At 37.9% G+C, this 19,863-nt stretch overlaps 1 protein-coding gene and 1 long non-coding RNA gene across 2 annotated transcripts in view; one reads left to right on the forward strand and one right to left on the reverse strand.

The window, feature by feature from the left end:
- Positions 1-2,998: 2,998 nt before the first annotated feature.
- SALL1 (spalt like transcription factor 1) lies at positions 2,999-14,729 on the reverse strand. The gene is made up of 4 exons (XM_072117696.1): positions 14,089-14,729; positions 10,742-10,834; positions 5,284-8,657; positions 2,999-3,763 (listed from the first exon to the last, which is right to left on the reverse strand). The coding sequence occupies exons 1-4, from the start codon at positions 14,159-14,161 to the stop codon at positions 3,323-3,325; spliced, it is 3,981 nt and encodes a 1,326-aa protein (XP_071973797.1). The 5' UTR covers positions 14,162-14,729; the 3' UTR covers positions 2,999-3,322.
- The window catches only part of LOC140070790 (uncharacterized), a 77,956-nt gene continuing 72,533 nt past the window's right edge, over positions 14,441-19,863 (forward strand). Inside the window, exon 1 of the long non-coding RNA XR_011848986.1 lies at positions 14,441-14,531. This is a non-coding gene — a long non-coding RNA (uncharacterized lncRNA). The remainder of the gene's footprint in view (positions 14,532-19,863) is intronic.

The following is a 19,863-nucleotide window of genomic DNA, read 5'->3' on the forward strand; positions in this document are numbered from 1 at the left end:
TCACACCAGTGAGCTGAACCTCCCAAACCAGGGCTTTGCGTGTTCCAGTCTGCTCATTGCCTTTAACCTATAGTTCAATTGTAGAGGTGTAATGCACTGGAGAAAGTATCAGGTTTGTTGGCAAAATAATTTTAATTCACTAAAATTTTATTTTAAAAAAGGTTTTGAAGTTTAAAGATACTTCTTAACCTTTCAACTTACAGTTATGCTTACCAAAAACAAATTCTCCCTAAATGGAAGCAACTTCCAAATGAGATCTAGTACAGCATACAGCCGAGAGGACTTCAGAGACTGAGCACTAGGACTTGCCCACATCTGCCACTTCTGCAGTCCTAACACTTAAGGTTTCCTGGTTTCTAGAAACTTCCATTAATACATGGAAATGCATTCTATGCAGTTTACCAGTATCCTATTTTTGTTTTCTGCAAATGATCAAAGACTTTAGGGAGCAGTCTTTGCCCTAAGATGCAGAGAGTTACATAAATACTCAAAGCAGAAATATATTCCTCTATATAACGAGTTAGTGCAGGTGGAATAATGTAATATATACAATTGATGTGCATAATACACTCCACCTGCCTGTCCTTTGGGACCACCCATGCGAGGAAGAGCAAAGCTTTTGTCAATATCTCATCTAAGATTCTCATCATTTATAGAACTAGGACAGCTGACCACACAAGAAACCACATGGGGGATTTATCCTTTACTATACGCTTAAATGTATAGTTTGTATGAAGCCAAGAATAGCCAAATGGATAAGTGACATTGCCTACATCTTAAACTTGTATATTGGGCATATAATGTTCAAATGTTAGTCCAATATTTTTAATAGGACTACAAAAAAAAAAAAAAACTACATTGTACCCATTTTAGTACATTGGTCCAGACATACCTGTTGCCTATAGGACTTTGAACCACTTAGAAGCAAGTTTTATAAGCAACAAAGTGCAAGACTGGAGTGGATCAGTGGAGCTAACAGGTTATGCAAAGCCAACTCAAGCTCCATCTGAAATGCTGATGGGTGTTGGGACTTATAAAATGTGCACCGGCTCATTAGATTCCTCCTCATCCTTAAGGATGTGGTCACACAGTGAATTCTTAAAGGCATTGCAAAATGCACACTTTTTTCATGCTACCATGCGTTTTGCTGCTTTGAATCAGTTTCTTTCTGGAAGTATAAGCAGCTGTGACCCCACACTTCGGCTGTGCCTGACATATTAAGGCTCCAACCTCTTCCAGAACACGACTGTGCAGCCAGATCAATTGTATTTGAGACAAGCTATAACATGCATCAGGAACTGGTACAGGCTATGCGCCAGTGTGGGGTGTCCCTGCATCTGCCCATTCTGCAGTCCAGCAAGGTTCACTCCCTTCAGCTGTATTGGGATGGTATTATATACATGGGCCATCTCCTGCATGAAACAAAAACTTGCTCATTTGTCTAGTCAACAATACCACAATTAATAATACAAACGGAAAAGATCAGCCAGATCTAGTTCATATTCAGTAAACTGGCAGCTTACACCAAGTGTGAAACATTTCATTTTTTACTTCTCATGAAGATAAAACATTTTCTATAAAATGTTAAATATGCACAACAAAAATCCTGTGCATTATACTGGGGATTGGGGAGGCAACTATCCTCATGAAGTGATTATATGCTGTTGGCTAATTGAGCCTTAAACTGCATGATACGTTTGTGTGAAACTAGCCTCAATTTTGTGCAGTTTACAAGCATAATAGATATCAAAGACTTACAGCAGTAATAACAAATGTTCCAAGTTATTATAGCCGTCACTTCATTTAATCCGACCAATGCTTAGACTAGGTTGATCAGCTCCAAACAGCAAATTTTCACTGTGACTTAATTGTTCAAGACACAGGGAAGAAATCTTTGAATATTTAAAATTTAATGGGGGAGATTTGGAAAAAAAGCCTTGACATAATTGCAAGTCTTTCACGTCATCTGCTTGCCAAGTGGGTGTGAAGAGGGATGTGCTGGGCGCAGAGTGGGCTAGCATGGGCCTTTCCCCATCCTGCGCACTACCTATAGCCTGCACCCATTCAGACGCAGTCTACATATAGCACAATTCAACGCCAAGCCCAATCTGTCGTAGTATTGACTGTCAGCCCAGCTGTGTATCAGGCTTAATAACCCATAGAACATGTGTAACAAATCTCAAAACCAGACACCACACATTGGAAAATTCTTGTATTTGAGTACTTGATTAAAATTACAGTATTCTATTCATCAATAAAACAATAATGGAGCTGGACATGAAACTTTCAAAAAGAAAGCGCATAAAGGTCCACTTCCTACTAATACAAAAATCATGAACCACACCTCACTTTGTTTTTGTATATGTTAACATAAAAGGGTTCCCATTTTCTTTAAACCCCTTTAAAACCAGAAGACTATAATGTATTCAAATGCAGGCTTCTCCCCTTCCCAAGGGCCACTTGAGAGCAAAAGGTTCACAAACTTATTTACACTAAAGAAAGTGAATATTTTCTCATTTATATATTTATATATGTACATATACACAAGCATCTACATTTTATTTTTCCATGGAAGTTTGTTCCAGATGCTATACTTAGCAGCAATTGTGAAATTCCAGCACATATTCTATAATGTCTATACCTACTTAGGTGAAAAAACAAAAAACAAAGTGTCAACTGCAACTTAAAAATAATTAAACCACTTGTCTCCTCTCCAATGAATGACATGGTTTTCACTGTACACACATCTATAGATGGAAAAATAAAAATGCACAGAACGTCTACTAGTGGATAAGAAACATCTTTGAAGAAAAAAAAAAAAAAAAAAATCAAACACTTTAGGGCAGTACTGTACAGTCTTAAAATCAGTCCGTTCCATACAACCAACCCTCCCTCCCCAGAAAAATGAAACAAAACAAGTCTTCACTTAAAATGTGCATTCATGTACATACACGGTCATACTCCCATATTACCTTATGCATTAACACCTGGGACCATGTTAAAATTGAATATATAAAATAAGTTAATGCCAAAAAAGATCAACCATCAAGACTTGCAAGTTGCCATAAATGTTACAGCCGGTTTACAACTCTAGTCTATTAGTATTTAGTTCCAAATACAAAGGCCAGAGTTAAAGCTTGCATTTCTATGCAGAGCTAAAAGTTTTTCATCACTAATAAATACACCCATTTAAAACTCTGGAAGCTGGACATGATACAAAAGAAAGTCAATGGTGCAGTTCTAGAAAAAAAAAAAATGGAAAGAAAAATAAATCTGAAGCATGGCGACCTCAGGCTGCATGAAATGTCCTGGAGAACTTAGATTAGTTTGTGGCAATCTCTTTACTGTCCTCCACAAAACGCATGAACTTGAAGGAAGTCCCATTCTCGCTGCTTGCCAGTTTCTCCAGACCAGCTAGAGGTGCATTTGGTTCGGAGTTTTGCAGTTTTTCCAGGCTCCCTGTGAGACCACTGATGGGGGAGCTTCCACCATTTCCCAAGCTTCCAGTCATTGGAGTAATTCCACCATTCTGAATAACTGAAATTTCATTGGTCTTCATGGCCAAGCCATTTGACAGAGCTGCAGCATACTGGTTCCAGAAACTAGATGGGTCCCCATTTCCAGTCCTGGCAACCATGTCTTTCTGAAATATTTCTGGAAATTTAACAGGATTCCCTCCTAAAAATGCCATAGGCCCATCCACAGATAGCCGCCTTCCTCTCCTTGCAGGTGTACTGTTCCACATGTGAGTACCCATATGAACCTGCACAAAAAAAAAAAAAAAATTAACATTCAGGTTCCAACATGTATTTTATAGAGAGATCTTTACACACCCCCCTCCAAAAAAAATTATATCAAGTGAACAGACTCAATTGTGTAATTTGTATTCAAATTTCACAAAGCGATCTCTGGAGAAATTCTTTCAACACCATGTGTAAAAATGCTAGCACTTTGCTACTGTTTAAGAACTAAAGTCATACATGCTTTAGATGAATAAAGGCCATCTTGGTTAAACACTTAAGGGTTTCAGAAGATAAACCATGTCATTCAGAAAGTCAATAGACTAAGCCTTAAGGAGAAAAAAAAAAAAAAAAAAACACTTTCTAGATAGCTCTGCACAAGAAAAAAAAATCCCCTCGTAATCAAATAGGGAGTCCAAGGATTTTAATGAATTTGCAGGACCACAATGAAATGCAGACAACACTTTAAACCATGGAAGCTCACTTAAAATGATTATTTTTAATGCCCCATGATTAAAAAAAGCCGATGCATACCAAAGTGATACTTTCAGAGTACAACCAAGATAGATGACCCTGTCTGCAATCTTTCAGCCATTTCCAAATACCTATGTCATGTTTTACAGTATTTAAGCTGCAGCAGGGATTCTGGGAAATGACATCCAAATGAACACAGCGTTGGGAGAACATAACATCTCAGAAGGGTGAATGACCCCCTGTATTTACATACGGAAAGCCTACTGTATTGAATAGTGAAACAAGGGTGGACATTGCTGTACAATTTTTAATTTCTAATATTAGCAGATTTGAAGATTCTAAATGGCAGGGATAATAAGAAAAATTAAAAGGTTTTAGTGCAAGGCTAAATCACGACAATTTACATATTATTGCTTATAAAATTGGCTATATCAAAACAAAGACCGAAATGTACTTCCTTAATTTATAATGTAATATACCACAATCATTACTCAGAATCAAAAATCACCCAAAATAATACTAAAAAAAAATCTTAATGCCAAGTATAAAGACTTCCGTAGAATTTTTTTTTTTTTTTTTATAACCAAAAAAGTTCATGTTAATATATAGCCATTATTAAATTATAGAATCATACCTTGATATCACATGACTTTTAATATACAAAAGTCTTTAAATACTAGATTTGGGGTAGAAATTAAAGCATTTGTTCCAAATAGTGCGTGCAAGTATTTACACACCAAATCATATAGCATTTATTTTAAAAGCAACAAATGGTTTCATTCAACAGAAAAAAAAAACCCCACTAGAGAAACCAGTTAAAGATGGACGCTTTAATATACATTTTTCCCACCATTTGCCATAATTAGACCATCTTATTGAGACCGCTTACATTGTGTCAGTGAAGCAGTTTTTCTGCTGCAACCCTTTTAGATCCCTATTCTGACTGCTTTGAAAGTGATGTTAAAAATGAATCTCTCTATACCTAGAATCAATTATTCTAGGGTAAGGGAGGCCTTCCTTTTACAGCATGAACCATTCTACATGTCAAAGCCACACATGATCGACTTACCTTAAGATTGCCTTTTGTTGTAAACGCTCTTCCACATATAGTGCAGGCAAAAGGTTTTTCACCAGTATGTGTTCTCTCATGGATTTGTAAAGCACTGGAAGATGAAAAGGACTTGCCACATGCGTTGCAGTAATGTTGTTTTGGAGTCCTTCTGGCCAAAGATGGAAGGAGCACTGGGGACGTAGCAGAAGATGACAGAGATCCTGAAGATGTAATACTTGAAGGCTGTTCTTTATTCTCCTGAGTTGAGCCATGCATAAAACCATTAAACTCAGTCTTAATAATGGTTGCTAGTGGATTTGGAGTTTGGTTTGGTGTTGGGTGTGTGTTTACGGTCAAGTTGGAGTTGGGCTCAAAAAGTTGTGATGGTAGATCTCGCATCTGGTGGGTAAGCATATGCTGTTTTAAATTGCCTTTAGTGGAAAAGCCACGATTGCAGACTGTACATATAAATGGCCTCTCTTTGGTATGGCTTCTATAATGAATGTCCAAGGCACTCTGACATGCAAATGTTTTACCACATATATCACATATGGTGTTTTTAAACTTGCTTCGTTCTCTGAATGGAAAAAGAACACCCATGGGTTCTTCTTTAATCACTTTGTCGGTGTTGGTGGAAGTCAAGTCTAGAGCACCTCCATTGGCTGGAGTTGGTGACATCCCATTGGTTAGCTCAGGTGGTAAAGCTCGAAGCGTTTTTTCTTCAGCATTTGGAAACTTCAGAGTGTCATTTGTGCTGTTGGGTGACAAAGCATTCATAGAATAGATAGACTCTGAAGCAGCTGGGCTTCCAGCACTGTGGCTTTCAATATCACCACCAAGAGAGGATGAGTCGTTAGTCATGCAATCACCTTCAACAGAGCCATTATCAGCTGATTTTAGGCTAGCCTGAAGTTGTTCCACTAGTCCAGCACTGATCATCTTCATTTGATTCTCTAAAGCAGCAATGCTTGAGATTTCAGGGGGCAGCGGAGAAGACGACAAACTATCTTGAGATGCATCTGCAGATTTAGGTGTATCTGGAACACTGCTATCAGGACAGTCTTCCATATTTTCATCTGAGAAATTGTCAAGGTCATCAATAGTTTTTTCATCAAAGGACCCAGTATCAGATTCCATAGAGTCAGGATAATTTTCAGCAACTGGGGTGTTTGGAATCTGACCTCCCATATGCATCCTGATATGTTGCTGTAAAACAACAGCATTTGTAAATTTCTTTTGACAAATGGGGCAGGAATGTTGTACTCTAAGTGGTGGCATGGCACGATGTACACTATAGTGAGTCTTTAGGTTACCTTTGGTGGTAAATGCACGTCCACATATTTTGCATTTAAAGGGTCTTTCCCCTGTGTGTGTTCGGTAATGCATTTTAAGGGCGCTCTGGCAGCTTAGCACACGATGACATATCACACACTCATTTGGGTCACTAGACTTTTTATCAATATTTTCTACAAGCTGCTGAAGTTTGGAGGTTTCTGATGCAGAAGATGTATCCAAAAGCCCACCAAAAGGAAAATTTGCTTTGAATTGTTCAGAGATCAAAGGTAGAACAGGATTTGAGAAAGTAAGGTTAGCTTTTGAAGAGTCACCGGACGGAGAGCAAGTAGTACTGTCAAAATTTTGGAAATTTGAATGTTGAGAATTCTCTTCACCCTTATCATCAGGGATAGGCATCTCCATAGATTCAGTCTCTTCTGAAGGACTGTTACTTTTTTTAAAAGTTGGAACTACATTTGGCATCTCACTTTTTACTGAATCAGATGGACTTGCAACTGGATGACTGATAGCGATAGGCTGTGGTTCTTCAGTCTTAATAAATGGTGTCAAGCTTGGAATAGTTGGTGGGAGTGGCATCCCCACAGATGTTGTCAGGGTTGCCAAAACTGGCTTGGTATCCAGCCAATTTGTCACAGGTTTTTCAGGTGGTATAGACATTCCATATGGAATTCCTGTGCTGGTTGGTATGTTGTCCAAATGCTCTGGCACTGGATATGGATTCATCTGAATGTGGGGATATTTCTCCTTATGGCGCTGAAAGTGAACTTTTAGGTTCCCTTTAGTGGAAAACCGGTTTCCACAAATGTTGCATTTAAATGGCCTCTCACCTGTATGAGACCTAAGATGGATCTGCAAGGCACTGTCACTACCAAAGACCTTTGCACAGAACCTACACTTGTGTTTGAAAAATGCCTCATCAGAAGAGCTTTTGGTCTCAAATGAAGCCACACTGGCAGGCTTATTTTTCCTCAGTGAATTTAAGTCCTCTGCAGTTGTTCCAATGTTGGGTAATGTGCTGGGGAATATGGTGGTACTTGTAGCAGTCTGAGGTAGTAATGGGTTAGATGCAGGACTCAATAGACTGCTTATTGCAAACGCTGGTGAAGATGTTATGGGTGCTGGTGGATTGCTGACCTGTGAACCAGTGCTTGAAGGTACTCTGTCTACAGAAGGTGGATTAGCTGCTGCCATTTGATTTAGAGTTGGAGAACAACTATTACTAGATGGAATAGTGGTACCAGGGCTGCTCTGAGGTATCTGTACTGAGGGTATTTGCTTAATACCAGTAATGGTGGCTGATTGGCTGGCAAGACTTTGAGCCAAGCCAGCTGCTGCTGCAAGCTGTTGGGACAAATGAGAACTCAGTGTAGTCAACGGAGTAGCAGATACCCTCAGTGCCCCTTGTGACCCGCTAGATGTAGGCATTTCTGCATTTTGTGATGCCAACAATAATATTTGGTGACGAATTTGCTCAATCAGGTGCAACTGGTGAATCTGCTGCTGCTGTAAAGCCAGAAGCTGTTCCATTAGAGCTGGTACAGCCATTTTATTGTTACTTGCTCCTTTAGACTTTGCTTCTTGAGAAAACTGTGCCACTGCCACTTTAGTACTCTGAAGATTTTCAATGATGACATTGCTGTTAATAACAGAGAAGTTGCCCAAAGCTGCCAGATCCCTTACTTGAGGTAGTGTGGTTGCGATAGCTGAGGTACCCGCTGTGGAATTATTACTACTAGAAACACCATTTTCCACTTTGTTGGAACCACTGCTGCTATTGCTAGCTTCGATTTCCACCTCCATGGATTCTTCTTTGTCAGGCTTGTCATGCTCTGAAAGGTCACTACAGTCAGCTTGATCTGCGTTATTAACTGTGTCATTCATGTGCTCGTCAGGATTATCTGAGGGGGGACTTGGAGAGGTTGTTTCAGCAGGAGGTGGTGGATTTTCATTCACAATTAGAACCAATTGATTTTTAGTGCAGTTCTTCTTGTGTTGCAACAAATCTGATAGTTCAAAGAACTCAGCGCAACATCTGCTGCAGACATGAGCATCCTTGTTCTTGGGCGTCCGATGAGCTTGACCCCTCTCTGCAACTCCTAAAATGCAAGAAATGAGAGAGTTAGAACTGTGGCGACACAAAGTAGAATTTTTTCATTAAGGAAATTCCCTAAAAATCTGATGTTTTGATGTAAATTACAGATTGTTTTAAACTTTTTTAACAAGCTTCACTATACTCTCTAACTGGATTTTAGGTCTTCAATCATTTGATTAAAAATCTATTAAAAATGTGAAAAGTACAGGAGCCACTTGGTAATTAATAAAATTCCATATAGTTTATAGATTTCCAATATTTCATTTTTTGTTGCCTACTGGGCACAAAATAAATTGAAAGCCTTGTTAAACATCCGAGTTTCTGTCAACCTCGCTTGAATTTTTAAGTCTATTTTGGCCTGACACATACGCACCATTAAGAACAAGACCATAGATAATTTTCACAAGCAATAGTGAAGGTAATGGCTCTAGCTAAACCACTAAGAGGAAGAAAGTATCAAAATATTTCAGAAGATGCAGTTGTGCATACAAAGTACATGAGACATAACTACACAGCAACTAGAAAAATAGCAACAAAAATATTCAATTAATAAAAGAATTTTCAAAAAGCTACATTTTCAGGAGGTCTGTTAGGGAACCTGAAGTGCAATTAACTGCATTTCTATCACCAACTAAAAACTGAACATTTTACTGACTGGAATGCTAGATTATCCCATTTTGTTTGCCAATTAACTAAAAAAAGTATTAGCCTTAATAGTTTCTTAAATAAAAGCACTATAATAAAATATACCATCATATCAGAGTAATATTGTATTTTATAATCAACACAAATGCCAAGGAAAGGGAAGAAACGACTTTGGCAGAGTTTCATCTCAAAATGGAGAGTGTGCCCAAAGTACAGAAAAACTCTTCCCTATTGTTTCACATCTGTGTGCTTCCACACATTTCAATTAGCTTATAGGAAAGGCTTTGCAATTTGCTCTTCCCACTAGTTGCTCACATTTCTTATCACACCCAAGACCATTTGCAAATTAAACGCAAGTCTCTGACTCCAAAACTAACTGATCCTATTGAAAAACAGGATGGTTTCCTATTGTTCACCCAGCGTGAAGACAGAAACTTCTGTTTAAAAAAATGGTGTGTGGTTATCTTACAAGGCTGTGAAAAAAAAACCTGTTTAATTCAGAGATTACCTCCCTGCATGTTTTACTGCAATCCTAAAAAAACCCTCACATAATGGGAAGTTTCCATGACACCACTATTGAATTTGGGCAAAGCCTGTGTGCGCGCGTCTTTCAACATAATAAAATACCCTGCTCTGTAATAACTTATTAGACCCAGTGAATAAAATTAACATTTTAGGGGCCAGAGGGAGCTCAACAAATGGAACAAAGCTTTAAAATTAAGCTGTGGAAAGTTTCAAAAACATCCAAATAGTTTGGTAAATGATAAGTATCAAGGATTTAACCAAAATTAGAAAATAAAAGATTTCAGGTCATCCTAATTTGGTTACTTTTTAATCATAAAAAGCTATGTAAAACAGTAAATAGTGATATTAGAATTCAGATTATGGTGTGGGAAGGATGCAGGGATTGTGGCTTGTTGATAAGCAATGTATGTGCATTTAGGTTGCCTCTCTGTTCCCATGAAAATTCAGCATCTAATATATTCAACAGAAATGCTGCACATTTCCATATGTAATGGTTATGTCCCCATCTACTTTTACAGCCAATTATGAGCGAACAAAAAGCCATTCTGTTTGTGCACACATTTTGAACAAAATGCATTAAAACTATTATGTCAGCATGTTCATTTAAGCTCTACATTCAGTGGAAAATACGTTTCAACCAGATCACATTTATCAAAACATAATGCCACTTTAAAACACAGTTTTGCTTGGTCAGCTGTGCTTAGGCAAATAATAGCAAATTCAGGACTAAACAGCTTGCAGGGGAAGGGGGGGGGGGGCAAAGACTTTCTATGAACTGTGAATGTACAACTTTAGACAAGAATTATTTCATAATTGCCCAAAATTGCACGAAACAACTATGAGCAACCCACAAAACACGCAAAATTTACCCAAAAACATGTAAAAAAAAAAAAAACCCAGTTTCATTTCATTACATACTTTCATTTTTAAATACAAGTTTTCTTTCATCTACTTCAGATTTCATTTCTTCAGACTCTCTGGCAATCTTCATCTGTATTAGATCCAGTGTACCTAGAATTACAGAATCATCATTTAATGGGTGGGAAGTTATTTTAGGATTGAGACAGATCAATTCACCTAGAAACCGACTGATAGGTGTATAGCCTAGAATCACTAACCTTATAGAAAAATTAAATAAATCCAACTTAGTAATTATGATTTCTGGATTTAAGAGAAGTTGATAAATTTACTAAGGCTGCATACAGCCATTTTTCTCTTTTTAACCAAATATAGTTTAGGAAAAACACAAAAATACAATAATTTGACCCAATAATTTCCTTGTTATATTAAAAAAAAAAAATTGTATCCAAACAAAAAAACTACAAGAATAAACATTCCAAATATTAGCAGTTTTATAGATTTAAGATTACATATATACATATACATACTTTCTCAATAGGAAAAATGTGCATTTATGTGTTGCTTTGTACATTTTACACTTTGTGTTATACAGGACATACTATAAACCTGAGGTGTAGGGGATACATTTAAAAAGTTAACTGAAAAATGTAATGGTTCTTAGTCAAATGTATTCTATGTATTTAAATAATGAGCAGGTTTCACAAAGCAACTGATATTCTATCACTCCAACAAATGAAGCTCACACTTTATATTAGTGAACACTAGGTGGGGATCCAGAAGCAATGCATTCAATGGGGAGAGCAAAAAACCTATATGACAATTCCAGAGTGAGTGAGTAAAAGAAAAAAGAAAGGTTCCTGGAGTCTCCATCTACACTCTGCCTACATAAATATTGGCATTCAGACAAGAAACTAAATCCCAGTTGTTTTGGAGAGCTCTGCTCTATGGGAAGCACTTGTCAATCCAGTGTTGTGTGAGGGCAGGAAGGGGTTAGTGGAGAAGTGCAGCTCCTGATAAGGTGTATGGGACCGAGTTAACTCCCTGCTAGGAAGGATCAGGGGGGACTTGACGAGGAGTCAGAGAGGATCCAAAAACATATTGGATGCTGAACTTTGTCACCTTTTTAAGAGAGGAGGCCAGCAGAGGTTAACAAAGCGGAGAGATTTAGATTGATGTACAAGATACAAGACATACAGTAAAGTAACCTTTATAATTCATACAACAGGCATCATATATATTTGTTCTAACAAAACAAATATCAATCATTTAACACAAACCGATTCAGTATACAATACACAGAAGAAACTACCAACACTATCCACATCTTACCAATTCAACAGACCTAAAAGCCACAAAACAGCAAAAACTTCGTCTCCAAAATTTTACTAAGCCGCTAATCAAAATAAATAAAAAAAATTTAAAAAACAAACTAAAACGATTTCTATTTTTAATTCCACTAAAGCAAAATGCAATTTATCTAAACCTCCCCCAGCTTCTCCACGGAAAAAAAACTTGTTGAATTTCTAAGGAGATAACAATGTTTACAAACACTGCTGGAAAAAGAGGAAAAACAAACCAAAAGAAGCAACTCCAGGGAGCGACCTCTCCACACAGTCCATCGCTGCTGCCACTTTAGGCTAAAATCTAACGAATTTCCAGAGGCTGGTTTGGAAATGCGACTTGTATTCCTCTATAAAGCAAATGACGACCTAGTAGTTATTTGGGATGTACATTTACGTTTTACATAGTCGCGCCAATTAGATATTTTTGAGAAGTATGAAGGGGTTTGAGGGCTTTAGTAAAATGCTATTACTACTACAAGATAATCCCTACAACAATTACAATTCATGTCCTGCGGGCAGAGTTATTGTTAAACTACGATTAAACTAAATGTGATAAAACTTTTTTTTAGGGCGCTTAAAGAAAACGACCAGAGATAATGGTTTCCCTTCCTTTAAAACATTTGTACTTTATTTTTTAATTAACATTTAATTTACGAGTCTTATAATATTTGTAGCAATATATTTTCTGCAGTGCAACTGGCTGATAGTCTAAAATTGCAACGAAGGTTTACAATATATTAACATCTATATACATCTATTTATATCTACACACAAATATATAATTTAAAAAAAACTTTATAAAAAGTATAAGTATATATGAATCACATTCGCTCAGGGATCTACATCAGCTGTGGATGAACACAACAGATAAAAGTTTGTAAAACCTCAGAAGTTCCCGTGCTCCAATAAAACAATTACAGGGTGGAGGGTTGTAGCCATTTTACTTGCCCAGGACAAGCCCCAGGTGAGTCAAAGACGAATAATTTAACCAATTTGCACAGATCTGATAACGTACTTTGATTTCTGCACGTATTACTTCACATGCAAATCTTAAACAGTTAATGCAAATGATAGATGAAATCCTATTGTTTTGCATTGATGGTGGGAAGCGATAAGCACAACAAACAAATATAGACTGTCCAGGGGCTTATTAGCATTGACCATAGACAGGATCTGGTTACACTAAATACTTTTTTCGTTTCTGCTCTGAAACCTAGTGTGACCATATTTTTAGGATTAATGAGTAACCATTTCATGCTGGATGTGGTTAATCTTTTAGCAGGGTAGGAGGGGGGTCACCTCAATGGGAATGACTCACTGGGACAAAGCAGACAGTTCCCCCTCACTCCATTAGGTTGTTGTGGGGGCTCCAGCCAAGGAATACAAAAAGTTAAGCCCTTAGAGCAGCACGTCTTAAGCAGTTATCAAAGGGAGTCAAAAGGTGCTTCCTACAAGTCCCATCAGTTCTATAGGTATAACCCAAGCAGATATCCTAAATAGGGGTCCTGAAGATATGGGAGAAAACAAGTCCTTCTCTCGTCCTCCCATGTGGAGAGCATTGTTTGCTAGTGAATGGCTTAAAAGATCTGACCCCTAAATGTTGCACTGTCCTCACAATGGGGCATGGGGAGCTGCCTACTATGCCTGGAAGATGTTTAGCAAAAGGGGACAAATCACTTTTCAATGGGGGTCTAGGGGATTGTCACACAAGGTGCATGTAGTAGATGAGCGGCTCGGATCCTATAGTCAGATGCTCGATGTATAAAGTCGCTTCATAAAGTTATATTTTTTCACCAAAAGCATAAAAAGTAGAAAAAAAGAATAGTATTATAAATATAAGTGATGTCTGAAAGGGAGACAACATATTGTATATAATCTATTAATAAAAGGAAGAGCAGCCCCTATCAGACAGGCTGGAGACTAGAGATAGATGCGGGGACCGCAAAGTTTCTGAGGAGTTGTACAGGAGCAGGAGAAGGACCCATGGGTGCCGGGGCTGAGGGGCAGCGATCCTCGGGCTCAGGGTGCAGCACCCTGTGGAGAACAGGAGCTCGGACTTACCATGACTTCCAGGCAGGGCCAGCCCAGGGTCCGATTGGAGATGCTGGGGTTTCGCCTGCTTCCTCCGAGACATGCTGGCTCACACATCAGCTGGGGCAGAAGACAAATAATTTACTCCCAAAATGTGCTCCCAATTCCGGGCAGGGAGCCCCATCCAGCGCGCATGTGTCCTGCCATAATTATGATGATCAATAATGCATTGCGATTAATCATAGGCGGGGGGCTGGCACATGTCCAGCGCTATTCAAACCCCCTCTCCCTAATCAATGAGCCTGTGATTGGCTACAGGCTCCTGTCCCTCTCCGCTGCCGCCCAATAATCAGGGGGCCGGCTCCGGCAGGGGGAGGGGCGGGGCTGACGCTGCCTGGGTACAATGTTAACCCTCTAAATAGCGAGCTCCGTATCTACAGGAATGTCTATGGGATGTCTCCTCCATGACTGAGGTAGAGTGCAAGCTCTGAGGCCAAGTCTGCCTCATGTCACCAGAGACATGTGATTGCAGCCCTATGTGTAGCTTTATGACTGGAAAAGACTGATTGCAAGCTCTGAAGCCCAGGGACTTGTAGCGTATTCTGCCTTCTATTGGTTGTGTACAGATAGAAGTTGTATATATCAGGCGTCACATGGATCAGCTGTATGTAACACTGATAGCAAGCTCCGAGGACAAGCCTCGTATCGGTCCTCTCCTTGGATAAGTATTCAAACTCTTCTGTACTTATCTCCTGACACGACTACAGGACTGCTGGATCTTGTAGTACTACACCAATATACTGTTACGTGCCCTGTAATCACAATGCACTATTAACCCCTCGCACTCTACATGTGTAAAGCCGAGTAGTAGTGCATGCATTTGTAGGTCGCCCCTGATTGGCTGTGGGGGCTGTCAGTCAGGAGGACAGTAAAGTGTGGGGCGGGGCCAAGGAAAAGTGCTGGTGAGGGGGGTCTGTGTGCGGTGATCTGCCCCCTTCTACCAACACAGTGCAGGGGATTTAGGATGATGGCAGCAGGTCCTGGAGGAAGCTGAGAAATAGTCCCATCACCTTGGAGGGTGCTTCTCCCTGGAATACTTCTCATCTGTTCTCCTCTACCACAGCCAGACCTGACCCTAACACCAGAGCCCTCTGCTTAGTTCTGATGACTGATGGTACACACCAGCTGCAGCTCTAATAATGGCCATGACTTTGGGGGGTCCAAGCTTTATGTTTAAATATACGAAATAAAATGTATGTATATATATATATATATATATCACAATTTTATATATTGTGCACTGTGATAATCATTTCCATACACATCGACCTGATCAAAGAGGAGCCCTGGATACATGTAGAAGAGGGGCTGTGCTGGCTGGGACATGAAGCTCAGTTGGGGGCTGAGTTTGAAGGATGGACATAATAATCTTCCTATAGGTGATACTGAACAAGTCATTATTTTTCTCTGAATATTTAAACACATCCTTTGGCAGAGATTGATATATGGCTCATGGAGAAGAGATGGTGCAGGCTGCTGTGCTCTCTATGTATATACCAGTGAGCTGTGTCTGTAGTCTATGCATTAGAGAAAGTTTGTAGTATATTCGAATATCATCTTCATGTTTGTGTAGAGTGTAATATTTGTGTGTTTATAATATATTTAGAGCAACTTTAATTGAGGGTAAAAGTAGGCAAAACTATTTTTTTTTAAAAGTCAATGCAATGTGATTTTTTAGTGTTTTTCATCCAGCATCTTCCTGATGAAAATACTACCACAATTTGTCAGCATTCTCTGGTTCGCATTAAACATATTATATATAATATATATATATTTAATATACAATATATATATATATATATATATATATATATATATATATATATATAAGAGAGAGAGAGAGATACTGCTCTAGTTCTAGTCTAGATCTATATATATTTTTAGTCTTTATCTTGCCTAGTTCTTTACTATTGTAGTCTTTGTAAGCATTAATTGAAAATAGTAACTGATAAAGAGAAAAAAAAAAAATATCAGTTTCACACAATTAAAATGTAGACTATGTGCCATCATAAAGGGTTAACAGAAATCTACAAAAAACAAGACTGCCAATCATTAACCATTTAGCAGCTGAAATATACCTTTCACTCTGAGATACATTGCACTTCTGGTTTCAGTGAAGGAGTGAAGAGGATGAATGTTAATATGAGAGGTGCTATGTACACCCCAGTATCCATGTATCACACATTATGATGAGGAGTTAATCATTGCAGCACATCTGTCATGTAATAACAGCTATCTTTTTTGGGTGTGGGATTATACATATACACTGCTTAAAAATCTAGTAGAGCTGAAATTGTAACATATGAGATAAATTGTTCACCTGTAGCCCTATGTAAAATGGACACAGAGTTTGTTAAATGCCAAACTCAGCTCTGCTACATATGAAGGTAGCAAGTTTGCAGCTCTGTATACTGTGTGCTAGTCATTCAGGTATCTTACATTGATTGTCCTTTGTCTTTAAATACAGTCCTCCCTCCAACCTGCATATTACTACTCTGGATGACATGAAGCCCTTGTGGTCTTTTCTTCCCAAACAATAGAGACCCATCAACTCTCTAGTTTAGATTTATTTCCTTGTGATCAATACCAAGCATAGCTGTCCCAAATTTAATCCCCCTCCATTATTTCTGACAGCAGATAATTGATCAGAGGTCAAACAAATACACATAATTGAATCATAAGTAATATGGGGTGGCTCAAGGCAACTTCATGGGGAAAGGGAGTCAGTCCATTCATTCCTGCTTTGTTGTCCATTGGTGTGACTGACCACACCTAGAGCTGTCCTTTTTATAATTTAGATGTTTCTTTCCTAGAGGCAGGACATTTACATTAGCTACATTTTATTACTATAATTTATTAAAATGTGAGCAGAAACCAAACATGGAAACAGAAAGGTTAAGTTCTAAAAAAAATTGGAAAAAATTATTTGAGAACTTTTTTGTTTGTCATACAAATCTATCTATCTAATCTATCATATCTATATTTTATAGCTATAACTGTATATATCCATCTATCTTCAAAACTATCTATTGTATTCTATATTTATATCCTATATATATACTTGTATCTATCTATCTATCTATCTATCTATCTATCTATCTATCTATCTATCTATCTGATTCTAAACAATTTCAGTCTTGTTATTACTATTATTATCATTTTTTGTCTTATATTGTTCATTCTTTCATGTTTTCTGTGTTGGTAGAACAGTGTGTAGAATACAATAGTTAATAATAATAATAATAATAATATGAATAGTTTATAACTGCAAATTAATTAGTATAAATGCAGTCAGTGTAGCTGGAAAGTACTGGTACAAATCATATATTCTGGTCTAGGGTAATGGAACTAAAGAAACCCTTTTAAAGCAAAACCACAATGAAATAAAGCGACAAACAAATCACAAATAATTTGCAGGAAAAGTATCTGATGTGAATCTGATCATTGTATTTTTTAAAATCTTCAGAGCTTTTAATGAAAGTATCTCAAATACCTGTTGAAGGTCTACACATTTTACATGGGACTGCCTTTGAGTAAAAACAGACTTATAAAAGATGAGCCCATTCTCTGTATTTAGCCGCCGTCTTGTGTATTGTGTTCACTCATTTAGAATTTTCACCTCCTTGGAATGGAAATGACTTCAAGGAAGCTGTTCCTCAGACATGGCATATGTTCCTTTAGGCATAGAGGAGGCAACGTTATGTTACAATTAAATTAGCTCCAGCTTTTAACATTGAATAATTGGGTAATTTAAATTAAAGTCAGGCTAACACCTTCCGCCGGTTGCAAACTTTAAAGCATCTTGGCATTTAGTGTCCCCATTATTATTATTACAAAGGTAATTTAAGTATAAATACATCTATCAATCTACCTTAGGAACAATAGAATATATTCACAAGTGAAGACTTATTTATCTTGTCCAAAAATTTGGACACTCGTAATCCAGGACATTTCCTGACAGTAGTCCATATATACTGTAATAAATGGTGGAATCTTGTTTACTTGGCAGCATTAACCAGGTCTTGTTTTACTGTCTCTTACCCAGCTTAAAATGGTCATTGGTGAAAGATTTTCATCTGTGACTACCAATAGGAAGAGTTATTGATGGTCAAACAGGACAAATAACAGGCAATCATCATAGCATGTAATCATTGACCCCTGACTGAACAGCAACCTTTGACCTTGATATGTATGTAAAAATTGTGGGCACTTATCTTCTCTGCACATACTGGAAAAACCCACTATAATTGGTGAGAAATGTTAATAAATAGTAGCTTCCTTTACAGACTAATACATCACCAAACTGATGGTAACCCATGAAATCTGGCAACTTAGATTTTACCAAGCAGTCAGATCAATCCCTTTGGCTCCTTATATTACCAAACCATGCTATTTCTAATTTTAAGGGTAATTTAAAGGACGTTTGCTACTAATAGTCGTGCCATATACAATATAAAGATCTTCTAGGATAATTATGATATTTTATAGTAAATCTGCTCCATTAAAGGAGGAATTTAATGGTTGTCATCAATCATATCATAGTCTGTAAGATATCATGATAGTTAATCATTATCTAGACTGTATCCAGAAATCTGAGTAAAGCCCCTTTTCACATCTGATGAAAATTTACCAAGTATACAGTGTTTTGCGGGTTCAGACACTATAGGGCCTGCTGACTCATGCTCCACTTTTTTCGCTGGTAGTAGATATCAGGAAACATAAAGATTGGACAGGCCAGAATTTATATTTCCGATTCCTTTTGTTCTTTGTTGGCAGAAGACTCTGCTGGTAGCTATATCTACATTCACTTTTTGAGTAACTGATAGTATACAAGTATAAGAAAATCTAAAGAGATTGCCATTGGCCAAATGAATGTTCTAGCTATCTTGAATAGGGCACTTTTTTGATAAAACTTTCAGCTTCAGGCATGTAATCCACCTTAATGATGTAAGAAGAGCGATAGATATTTTAGAAAACGCATCATTGTTCCCAAAAGATAATGGGGCACATTTACTATGGACCTTGCACATTCTTTGATGTGAAAACTGCTTGAACATGTATTTAAGAAGTGTCTGAGCCACCTATGTGTCACACACGACCCTTTTGTGTTGTGGCTCTACTTTTCTTAAGGCAACACAAATTTTGTCACTGAAATGGGCACAGTCAGACCCTGCACCACATTAAACATCCAAAGTCAGACAGAAATGTGTTGCACACCCCATGTTAAAGGTTCTGTCTGGGCAGTGCAGGGAGCCCCAGATTCATGAAGAACATGCGCCACAATTCCTGAATCTGGTACTCTCAGTACACTACACAGCACTATTTTTTAGTAAATGTGCCTTAATATGTGTTATAAGCAGTTTTTCTAGGCTGACCCACAGAAATCACTGGGAGAGACCATTACTAGTTAAAGTGGTGACCCTCCTCAGCCAGTCATTGGTTGTGTAGGCCTATCCTAGTCGTTCCTATGTGTTCAGGGACATATGAAGCAGAGTGTAGCAAGGATTGAAAGCAATGAAAATGTATTGGAGTGTACCTAATGTAGGACCCATGTTATTTTTTTACTGGGACCAAATTGGAAAGCTTTGTGCAGCGCTATGTAATCTGTGTGCACTACATAAATAAAGGAATTTCTATTATTACTCCACAAACTCATTAATACATTTCCTCCTCCTAGATTGTAAGCTCTTGCAAGCAGAGCCCTTACACCTATTGATTCTTATGACTATAATATTACTCTATAAT

The sequence above is a fragment of the Engystomops pustulosus genome, chromosome 7 (genome assembly GCF_040894005.1).
Source record: "Engystomops pustulosus chromosome 7, aEngPut4.maternal, whole genome shotgun sequence".
NCBI classification, from domain to species: domain Eukaryota; kingdom Metazoa; phylum Chordata; class Amphibia; order Anura; family Leptodactylidae; genus Engystomops; species Engystomops pustulosus.